General features: G+C 38.7%; 1 protein-coding gene across 1 annotated transcript in view; it reads right to left on the bottom strand.

Annotated features, from left to right (window-relative positions):
- BLNK (B cell linker) overlaps window positions 1-12196 on the bottom strand; it is a 102938-nt gene that overhangs the window by 58878 nt on the left and 31864 nt on the right. Inside the window, exon 3 of the mRNA XM_075504816.1 lies at window positions 12147-12193. Within this exon, the coding sequence (XP_075360931.1) occupies window positions 12147-12193 (47 nt within the window). The remainder of the gene's footprint in view (window positions 1-12146; window positions 12194-12196) is intronic.

Here is a 12196-nt window from a genome sequence, read left to right as displayed (position 1 = left end):
CTACTTTTTTTTTTGTCATCCCTTCAGATTTAAAATATAAAGGGAACTCGGGGAGAAGCGAAAGAAGAAAGAAAATTTGATAGAAGTCTACATGTAAAGAAACACATATAAGTAAATTTGAATATTCATTGTATTGCAGTAGCACATAGTAGTCCTATTCATAAACAATTATCCCTTTTCATTATATGTTGTTCTAATAGAATACAAGAAGAAGGTCACTGCATTGAGGAAATTACAATCTAAAATATTTTGTTGTTAAAGAAAGTTTCTGACTGGTAGTTTAGAAATAATATACATAGATGATAGTCTTATGAGATGTTTAATTTCTGGACGCTAGTGGGTTTTACCAACATCCGCAGCATGGACTTGGGTACTTAAACCTTCTCTGTGTTGTAGAGATCTGCCTGGGGTTATGTTATACTTTTGAAATTGTCCTGTTTGTTATTGCCACAATAATGTTGAGTCAGGAATATGTTTATAAACAGACTGATGAGTGAAGACTAGATTGCTATGTTCTATTTGTAATTTGAAACTGTTGACAAGGTATATATTAGTTGTATAGCTTTTGCTATAAAATGTTCATATTAGTTAGCAAATAGGAAGACAATAGGGATACAATAGAGTCTTCCAGGGAGAAATTATTGGTTTTTAAGGTATCTCTTCCTTAAGGGTTTTGATTTCTTTCAAGCTTAAGCCTTCCTTGAGGTCGGTTAACTTTCATCATTCTGTTCACAGAATTTCCCCTTTTATGAAAAAGACTCCTCAAAGTATCATGAACTTCTAAAGAAATTGTAGATTTCTATTAATATTCTCATTCCTGGTGGAACTGATACCACCAACACTTTCCTGAATCAAAGTTCACAGCGTAAATGTATTTGTTTCAGCATGGTCCAGTGGGGTGTTGTACCAGCTCAGCGAGTGATGTACTGTTCATACGCATGCATACGGAGGCACCCACCCACACCCATTTGCTCATTCTTGTCTTCCTTAGGCACCTGATGCAGGCTAATGTCACAAATGTCATATGAATTAGACCTTTGATCTGACCCAGGATTGCTTTACTTTAAGTAAGCCAATCCTCAGGAATATTAGAGTAGAAGGAAATGCCATAATAAAGGAGCAAAATTTTGAGCTTGGTATAGAATAAATTCTAAGCCTGCCCAGGTATCTGCTGAAGCTACACCATGGGGCTGTGTTTCCAAATGTTCTTGGGGCATTGGTTGTGAATGAACAACACTTCAAATCTGTACAGAAAATGGGGCTTTCCCAGAAACTGGTGTTCCATCCTGTGGACTCTGCAAGGTACATGATAGGTATAGATAGATACTGATATGTTGGTTTTGACTTAAGCTGCTTCTGGACCATTTATGTCTTTAATCCTGAATAATTTATTCCCGTTATTCATTGTGGTTAGCAGAAGATCTGATACTATATTCACCTTGATGATGGTAGAGAAGTGTTGCTGGAAAGAGGTCATCTGTAAGGGCTCTGGTCTGTGATCTGAAATTAGCTACATTTGTTATTTTCAGTGTTTTCTTAGAGCCACTTTTGTTACTGTTGTTAAAGCTAAAAACCAATAAAGTACCAATGTGATGAAGGTGTATCATACATGTTTAGTACTGCTTTTGGCTAAAAGCTGAAATTGTTGAAATTTTGGTTTTATCTGTAATTTTCAATAAATCCCTGGAAAAGGATTAGCTAGCAGAGAATACCTGTAAGACTATACATGTGAATCATACTTCTATTTCTTTAAAAAGACAAAATAATGACAGGAAATATTTGACTTCAGATTTTTTTTTCAGAGTATATCTAAATCTATCTATTTATGGGCTATATGTGGACAAAAACCATCTAGTTATGAATAATTTCTTAAACATTATTTGTACCAGCAATATAAAAGGAATATAGCTGGTAGTTCATGCTGACATTTCAAGCAATACAAACAATGCTTTTACTTCTGTGATCTTGAACTGTAATATCTATTCATTAAAGCAACAGCATGGATATGCCTTATATTCCCTTGTATTTCTTCAGAATATTATTGCTTGAGCCAGAGGAATGAGATAAGGAAGATAAATACTGATAAAGATAATTAATTATATCAGCCAGATCAGGGATTTAGAAAAGGATCTGATTACTTTTATGAAATGTATGGTAAGGCAAATTAACTGAAATGGTAAGATATTTTTAGGTTATTGTCTGTATTCTGAGAGCTTTGTAAATAATAAAAAGCCATGAAACTGGGCAGTGAGGAACTAAATAGGAGAAATGACAGAGCTGTGGTAGCAGGTGTCTGGGGAAACTGAAGTGCCAGAACTGTGAAGAAGAAACTGAGACTTAATGCTCTGTCAAGAATATCATTGGAGAGTACCTAAAATGTGCAATGGCAGTGGGTGGAGGAGAATGGAAAACAGGAAAGCTAGTATAAGAACTATAAAATACATAAAAGCTCTTTTTTTCCCCTCAGAACTCTTGACTATTGGGAACAGAAGGAGGTTGTCAGACTTTGAAAAATCAGGCATGGCTTGTGGAATAATAAAATAAAATATTTTTTAAAACAGCTCAGGCAATACTATGCCATTATAGTTTTTAACCGCAGTCTCAGCCCAGACCAAGACAGCTTTGGGCGGGGAGACTGAACTGCCTCCCTGCTCTGGAGAATGTCCTTTCATCCCTCTGTCCTCCAGAAGGTTGATAAAATAACCTGCGAGAGGTGGTCTGAGTAGTCCTAGACTGTAACATGCTGCAAGGAAGCTGCATATACTGCTGTTAGTGTGGCAAGAGATTGTCTGGCCTGAAAACACGTCACCTCTTCAAGAATTCAGAGCATATCTGAATTTTACTTCTAAGAATTGTACGCAAACATCAAGATTGTAAAGTCAAAGTGTGTGTTTACACTGTGCGGTGGAGCACGGTGCCAGAGCTGGTGACAACTGAGCAGTCTCTGGAACAAGATGTAGCAGAGCTGCACCTCGAGACAAGGCATTTCAGATCACGTGCGGCGTCCAGCGGTGGAGCTTTCCTGCTTCTGGCAGCTGAGCAGCTCCCCTGCTTGGTGCTAGCTCCTCAGTCCCTATGCTGCACCCACTGCAAGCGTACAGATGCATTGAAGCACTGAAAATTAGAGAAAGCTAGCATGGAGGTTGCCTGTGACTCTTGATTTCATAAATATGTGGATTATGATATGGTCTGTATTTAGGTGGTTACAGATGATCTACCCAGAGAGGCTCTCTGATGCTCTGAATCATGCGTTGATGAGCATTAATACCATCTGTCACGTAGATATGCACAAGTACCATCATGCCAGTGTCTGTGGTGTTACTAAGGTAGTTCTAAATTCCTCACATTGGTGTTGCTCTTGGGAAGGGAGTTTATGAGGAAGGTGCTAGTAGAGAGGTATTTATTTGCATGCTGAATGCAATTTCTGCGTTTGTTTAGGGCAAATCTTTGAAATACATATTTTTGGCAAATTTATTAATTCAATGGGTTGCCACCTGTAGCTGTGCAGGCTGTTGGGTTTCAGGTCTTGAATTCTGTTGCACAAAGGGCTGCTGTGGCATTCCTACCAAATGCACTTCATCTTTTGCCAGGCCAGCTGTGCTGAACAGCCTCTCCTGAAGCTGTTTCAAGTGACTGGTTGCTACAGCACCAACTGTCTGGCTTGCAGCTGCAACAGGCCCTCCTGCCACAGTCCCTTAGCTTCTCCTTGCAGCTCATCTTGTAACTTCTCTACCCTGCTTGTCTAGCTGACCCCATTTTTAAGCACTGCAGTTTTCATGGCTTAGTATCTTATCTCAACCATTTACCTGTTCTCATTTCTGAATTCAAGAAAGTCTGAATGAAAGGGTTTAATACTTTCCTTCATTATCTTAGAAACACTGCATAGACCACCTCCCATCACAGCACAAACGTATGAACTAATGAATGAAGCTCTGCGTGCTTATACAAAAGCAAAAAGAGGTTATGTTTTCACTCGTTTTCACAGAGGCTAGACTAAAGTGAGAAGAATGAAATCTCTCTCCTGCAGAGAGCATAAATATGTGTTGATAACACGCTGTAAATTAAATATTGTATTTCTTTCAAAAACTGAGAGGACTCCACTTTGGAGACTTGGAGCAAAATGAGTCAAGACATCTGCTCTGTTTTCTGCCCAGTGTGTACTTGAGCTGGGGCACATGTGGAATTCTGCTAAAATGAGATTATAAATTAATAGTCCTTCACACTTCATTGCTTGAATGAGCCAGAAGTTATTTTCTTCTGAGTTTTGAGTCACAAGTGCAGCACCTTCTGACTACCAAATATGATTTTCTAAAAGGGAAGAAAGACCAGTGAATCGAAACTATAACAAGCTCTTCTCTGTGGTCTGAGTACAGCCATGAAATAGAGAAAAGGAAAGCACGTCAACTGACAGGGTGGAGGAAAAAGATCCTGTCCAGACCTATGATGGTGAAGAACTAGTTTGTGATTTGGGCAACAGCTTCCGTTTCTGGTTCTGCTTCTGGCTTTGTGTACAAACATAAGCAGGTCATTTGGGTCTGTGTCTTAAAAAGGTGACTTGTTTCGTTGATTTTTGGTACCCAATTTGAGTTGCTCTGTGACTGATATTCTATTGCTATTTAGGCTGGTCTAGAGTACTAACAAAGATAAACGTTTCTACTTTCACTAAAACTTAGTGAGATTAAGCTGACTGTTACAGACCTGGCTCTCCCTACAGCTGGACCAGCATATGCTTTTTTCTCAGAGGCTGATCCACTCTTGCTCTTCAAAGAGGGTTAATAGACATCTAGTATTACTTAGCACTAGTCTGTCACACTGTTATCAAAAAGAGTCTGTGATTTATCTTGCTTAACGTCCCTAAAAATGAGCGTAGTGTTTCCAATATTAAAGAAACACTTCTATAACTATACTGTTAACCTCTCTCCTGCCCCCCCCGCCATGGCATTCCGTAGATGACTGAGGGTACCATGGGTAGGGTACCATGGGTAGGGTACCATGAAAGGAGATTGGGCAAGGTTGACTAATTCTAAAAATTTCTAATTTAGAAGTTGTCCTGAACAGGCTCCAGAACAAAGAATAATGGAAAATCATGGGGCTGAAGAAGAGCAGGAGACTCTGGAGACAGTTCCAGGCTTGTACGGATTTATATATTATATACACAGACATAAGCCAGCTAAGACTGCAACCTCTGCGCCTCTCTCTGTATTTTCCTAACTGGGATAGGGAGGATCAAATGTGCCTTGGAAGATACTCAGGCAACTTGAAACTGGTTTCCATCTCAGGGATCAAGGGTGTTGGGAAGAAAAATTGGGATTTCCTCTGACATCTTCATATGCTATCAGTTCTTTGGTGACCTCAGATAATATCAACTGGTATTTCAACTGTTTGACAATGGGATTATTTTCAGTAGGAAAGGATGGGAAAAAGGACAAAATTCTTTTATTTCATTGGAGTTTCTGGATGCAATTTTCATTAAAATGGAAAAAAAACCTCCAACTCTGACAATATATCTGTAACCCTGAGGCATTCCTCATCATTGCAGTAGTGATAATTCAGACTAACAGTAGTGTGTGCATAAAGAAAGCCTTTTGTTGTATATTCTTTCTGCTCAGCCCAGGGGCAGGAATATAGTCCACAGAACCACAAGAACTAAAACACTGCCAAGTTAGTTTCCGCTTTAACCACAGCTGCAATGCTGTAGTGTGGTAACATCTGAACCGCCACCATTGTTGTTTGGAAAGTAGTAAGACCTCAGCAAATATCTGGATATCGGGACTTGATCAGAAAATACAAACTTGTATATTTTGTGTATTTTTGTATATTTTCAACTTTTGAGAGAACTGTATTGCTACTATTTGTAGTATCTTTTTCAAAGATTGAATGCTATTTTATTTACAATCTCTAGTGATTTCCAATGATTCTTGTATACAGGTGTCTGTTTTCTCTCTATAAGCTGTGCCAAATGTAGTTTCTAGCTACATCTTTATTTTTGGTAACAAGGACAGGCTTGTAATCATGGTTATTTCCTGTCAACTTTACTTAGTATCTTTATACAACTGCAGTTGAATAAATTGTTTAGTGAGAAAGGCCACTGAAGTAGGGGCTTTTTAGACATTGTGTTTGCTTAAAATATCCTTCATTTAAAATTTTAAGGGATGCTGCAAGACAGGTAAAGCTGTTGCCTAAGTACTGCATCTCTGAGTTTGTCTTAACTGTGATCTATAAGCAGGTGGAGGCGAGTCGCTCATGATCTAAAAGCCATACTGCACAGGATGGAACATAAGGTGATATACATTGCTCTTCAGCTGAACATATTGCTAGCTTGAATGGCTTCTATATTGGGTTTGATTTTCATCCCACCTAGAACACCATTAATGTAATTCCACCTTGCATCTCCATGTCCAGTTTAGCAAGATAGTTTGTTTGAAAATGTCTTCTGTGTGGTTGCAGTGGTAGGAGAGAATGTGATGTACAGAAACAGTTTCTCCCTTGTACAATTTTCTTTATGCATTATTTTCAATATGAAACAATGCATAAAATACAAATTCACTGTTTATCTATGGAAAAGTATCAAATATTATTGGACTTAAATAGTGGACAGCATATTTTGCCAAGATAGACTATCATAAATTTTTGGCAAATCTCAAAAATATGGCAAAGCTTGGTTGGAAGATTGGATTGGATTTCCTTAGTACTAAGAAAAATGCCCAGTTATAGATTCATAGTATTGGAATGTGTCTGTCTGTGTTCGCCTGACTAGGTACTTCTTTTGACATGGAGCTGAGATGGGGAAGGTGCTATGATTAAACTGTGGTCTCAGGTTCAAATCCACGCAGCCTCTGGTGGTGCTACGAGGCTTTTAATGCTGCGATCTTTCCGTTCTTTCGTAGTTAAGCTTTGGCAAAACACTTCAAAAATTATTTCAGAATACCGCTTTTGCCTGGCTTTAGATCCAAGACAGCATGGTGAGCAATCTAATTACAAGAGCAGAAGTGAGCTTCCTAGAAGAACTTGGAACACAATATGCTCCTGAGCTGTCAGGGGGTCTTTCCTCCTTCTCAAGTAACTGGTGTCATTGCAAAAATCTCGATTGATCATGGCAGGATGGAAGAGAAACTGCTGTAATGCAAGTGTCTGTTGCCCCCTTTCTGCTGCAGGAGTGTAATATTCTCTGCTGGTGTAAAAGGAGGCAGGATGGTGTTGCTTTGCTGAACAAGTATTTCCTAGATCCTCCTGTGAACAGGAGAATATTCAGAATTAATTCCAATCAGCAGGCAATGGCTGCCTCTGTAAATATTTGATGCCCGAGTAGACTTTTGTCATAGCCTTTCTATGCTAAAAATGAGTAAATAATATATAAAAATGTGATTTAAAGTCAAATTCAGATACATTTTTTTTTCTTTGGAGTGTATATAGCTACCAAGGAAGTGTCCTGTAGTATGTTTCTGTGACACTAGAGTGGTTATGTACTGGAAACCTCTTCTGGTCTCTTTTAGGTATCATTTTTATTGGGAGGTCACTGTATGAAGAGGTATCTTCTGAATTTGCAGCCCTGGCCTTTTCCAGTTATGGGAATAAGTGGAGATTTTTAAAGTGGCATTTAAGCTACATAAAAAACTAAGGAAAGCCACGAACTAAATCTACATATTTAGACATAAAACATTCAACCTGAGTCAGCACTGGTATTTAAAGGATATAGGGTAATTGAAAATCCATTATGGTATATCCCAAGGAGAGGGGAAAACCTTTCCTGCTTACTAAGTATTGGAATAGAAGGCATCTACCACCTTTGTTTTTTCAGCTTGGAGTTTTCACTGGAGTGGGGAAAGTCCAAATGCAGATTGTCACAAGATTTCTGTACTGCTGCATCTTGCTTAAAGAGACAGCAAAAGCTCTTGGTCTTTATTATTTCTTAAGGAAACAGTCTAATTCTTATAGAATCTCAGTGATTTTATGGGTGTTTTTATTAGGATTTGTCTTTGATTAGGCAAAGTAATCCACTGAAATACAGGAGTAAGAAATCAAAATATTTTAAAGTGAAACTGAAAGTATCATGTTGCACACCCTACATTTATTAACTAAGAATAAATTTAATAATGATGCCTATGTAATCCCCCCCTCCAAACAGGATTGGAAAATTCTCTACATGTGAAATTTGAATGTCATTGTAGTCTGTTAGAAGTCTACTGATTTATTTCTTCACTTCTCTTTTATTTTATTCTTAATTTTACCTATTGTCTTAATGTTTATGCCTTCAATTTTCCTGTCTTTTTAATGAGAAGTACCAATGTAACGGAAGAAAATGCATTATGCATGCAAGCATTTGAAACAATGATTCTTGCTAGAAGCATGGACAATGAGTTAAAATGCACTGAAGTGTCTGACTAAATTGTTGAGAAAAGATGGGTGTAAATCTCTGTCACGAGTAGACTAGCATTAATTTTGCCAGCGGAGGCCTGTTTGCCCTTTGAACCATCATCCTCTTTTGTTGCCTGCAAGCCTGGGGTGGCCCCTGGCAGCACAGAGGTCTGTCTGGCAGCTGCAGCCATGGCAGTATTGGCCACTGCTTGGCCAGTAATCCCCACAATATTCAGATGTCCCCAATGCATGTAACTCCCGTGGCCCTGTGGCATCCCAGCTGGTGAATGGGACCTTGGGAAGCAAGTTACGGCTTTCAACTGCAGTGCAGATGTACAGTTTTCCTTACTATTTTAAGTAAAGACATCACAATTCCTGATGCTTTTCCATTATAGCACCCCTGTGAGATAGGGAAATACTATTATTTCCACACTGCAGGTGGAAAAGGAAGCAGGGAATGCTAAAATAATTTAGCTGAGTTTACTTAGGCAAAGCAAGGTCTCAAATCCACATTTATGAAATCCAGGTTTAGTGATTGTTGGATGCCATCACTCCAAAAGATTTTGTCTTACGGACTCTCTCTTGACCCAGCTACAAAAGGGCTAAGAGGGGATCCAGGCCTTTGCATCTGGTGTATGGAGAACTTGTCTGTGGACTTAAATGTTGATAGCTGTGAAAAAGCTGAAAAGTGAATTTTCCACATTAGGTTGTTTACCTTCCTTAATGAAGAAATAAAAGAAAAAATGTGAGTGGAGGGGGGCGGACAGAAAAGGAGTTAATGTGTAATGTTTCTAGTTCTTGCAGTTTGAATTATGCAAGTGCAGACATTTTAAGCGGAACATCTCAGAATTACAAAGGTACTTTCCTTATAATGTAACATCTCTTACAATTGACAATTTATTCATATGTCTCAGGAAGAGACATCTCCTTTGCTTGGAAAGCAAGGATGAAAAATTTCAGTCTGGAGTTATTAAAAATTATGAACAAATGAAAAATTGATGTTAGAAACTAATCTGGAAATCAATCTTAATTACAGAACACTTACTTGATTTATAAATAGCAAATTTTTCTGCATATACTATAAATTCCTGGTAAAATAAACTAGTAACATTTTTCACAGCACTGAAAATTGGTAGATGTTTACTTCAAGAAAAGGAGATCAAATGCTGCCCACACCGTAATTAAACAAAGCTTGTAATTATGTGTTCCTTATCACAGCTCACTTATTATCCAGGATCTTCCACAACTGCATGTTGCTATATACAAATGGTAAACTCAAGACTTGACATCTCATACCTGATTTGCAGGTGAAGATTTCTCATTTACCTAGCAATCCAACACAGCCAGAACAGGCTTCTGAATTTGCACATGTGATAGAGAGCACTGATTTTGTGATGAAAGACTCCAGTCCTGATTTTGGAAAACAGTCCCCAGACCTCATGAGTGGAGAGCAAAATTCATTCTGAGTTTGATCTGGGATGAATTTCTAATCACATTAGCTATAAAGAAGGCCTTTTAATTTCACGGTCCCTGGGAAAGTAAAACTTGAGTAAGCTGAAAGCATTGTGAAACAACTTCTGCATAAACATCGGATACTCTAAGTCTTGGACTATCTACACTGAGGTGATTGAGCTCTAATTACATTTCTTTCTCAAGATGTGCTTCCAAATTACGGATGTTTATAATTGAGTCGCTTATATGCGAGTTTTGCTGAATACAGTTATAAATACCAATCTTATTTGCACTGCTTATTAAAATGTTAAGTAAAGATAGCAAGACAGCATGTTTGGAAAGCACTTAAGTTCCAATATTCTGAAATATCTGTGGTCTGAGGCTGATTTTTGATATCTGCGCTCTCTTAAAGAGTGCTCCTGAATGTAGTGTGAAGTTCTATATAGTGTCCTTCCTGGCATAAATTTTAACACTGAACAAATGAGCCCATGACTGTAGTCCATGGGATGTTTGAGATTTCTCCGATGGGAAGTATCTGGAAAGTGCTGTTGTACTGCCATGCTTGAGAGCGAACTTGTTCCGCGTTTTGGGTGACCCCAGGCTTTCAGGGTGAGAGTGTATCAGCTGAGTCTGCTGTGTGGAGTGAAAAATGCAATGGTGCTTCTGCAGGAGGAGAGGCTTTAAGCAAAGCTCAGGATTTCAACGTGATGTCAGGACTGTTGAAAAACACAGAAACCTGTGAGAGCAGTTTGTTGCACAACCCTGGCAGCCAGCTCCAGAGAGCATTTGGACTAGTGCCTCAGTACTCCGCTGTCCCGTGTTTGAAAGCAGCACCTCTCTTCTGTTATTGTTTTAGGAAGCGGGGAAGGAAATCTTTCATTATTGCATTTCAGGGATAGGATAGGACACTAGTAGCGATAGCACCGTGATAATTTCACTACTATATTCAGTAGCTGCTCAGAAGCAATCTAGGTAGACCTGTGACTTTAAGTGTTGATGAGAACTAGTTTACATCAGGCTGTCGTTCAGCTGTCAAAGCCAATGCTAATTGAATTTACAGAATATAATAAAAGTCTTCATGAAAAGTGTAGTGCAAAAAAAGTTTACTTCAGAGTATCGAAATAGAATTACTATGATAAACGCTTCCCTGAGAAAACATTTTGTCTTTTTTGCCCATTATCTTTTCCCCCTTAGAGAACAGGTATAGTATTGACTAGAGGGAAAAGAGCCTTCCATTGAGTTAGTGAAGGTATTTGGTGTAGAAGTCAGGGAAGTATACCTATGCACGGCTGCAGATTGCTCCTGGTACATCTGTGATGGGATTTCCTAGCAGAATGTAGAATAACTGCGTGTTTTAGTTCACAGAGCATTTATAGCCTTCTAGGCTCAAAATCTTTCTTATAGAAAAGAAGAACACTGAGTGTTGCACTAGTGAGAACTAGAGTGGGAAAGGCAAAGTAGCTTTTGATGGTGGCATGTCAGAGGACCTAGCTTCTGCCTAATGAAGCCCCATGAAGAAACTTTCATAACAGGCAGAGACCTGAAGCCCTGGCCACTGCCAGGAGAAACACAGGGTTTTGGTCTCATCTTTTCTGGCAATTACTATTTTTCTGTTTATCTATCCTTAGTGTTTTGGTCCATTGGGGATTACCTGCTGTATGAACAGACTTGAACAGGCCTGTTCATCTGGCTTAGGTGGATCAATATAGACCTTTTGCAGTTAAAACATGCAAACTATTCAAGTGCTAGAAACTCAGGCAATTTTTGCAATAGCAAGTAGTAAGATGTAAGAGCAACACATTTTAGAGTGAGAGTTGGTGCTAGGGACGTGACATCCACACTGTGCATTTCAGGAGTTTTATTACTTTGGACTTGATCTACTCTGGTCTTTTGTTTTATACTTGACAACAGAATTCATATTACAAAACACCTTTATTATTCCAATTTACAATTTGAGAATCCAAAGCTTGAATGCCCACATCAGTAGGCATTCTGAAAATTTGGCCTCATACACTTTATAAGTAAAGAGCTTTTGTATTCTGGAAGAAGTTGAACTTGTACTTTTCCTAATATTAAGGTTGTCCCTGTCTGTTCTGAGGAAGAATATCACCCAGCAGCTGATGCAGAAGAGACTTTCTTGTCAGCTGATGTGAACCACAGTTCTTGTAAACCTTCCAGGGTCCTAATCCTGAGGAAGTTCCACCCCCATCAATTAATGCCCTTCACAGGAGCAGGAGGTTTCAATTCCTATTTTTCCTTATTTATTAACAGAGAAACTGTCAGAAGACAACAGAGTATTAGTCATTTAATGGGGAAGCAGAAAATAATGAGAAACTTACGGCTGGTGCATTATTTTGAATTGGCTCAGCTCATAATCTGATATATTCTG

The sequence above is a fragment of the Mycteria americana genome, chromosome 6 (genome assembly GCF_035582795.1).
Source record: "Mycteria americana isolate JAX WOST 10 ecotype Jacksonville Zoo and Gardens chromosome 6, USCA_MyAme_1.0, whole genome shotgun sequence".
In the NCBI taxonomy this organism is placed as follows: Eukaryota; Metazoa; Chordata; class Aves; order Ciconiiformes; family Ciconiidae; genus Mycteria; species Mycteria americana.
Note: the sequence above shows the minus strand (reverse complement) of the source record. Positions and strands in the feature narration are given on the sequence as shown.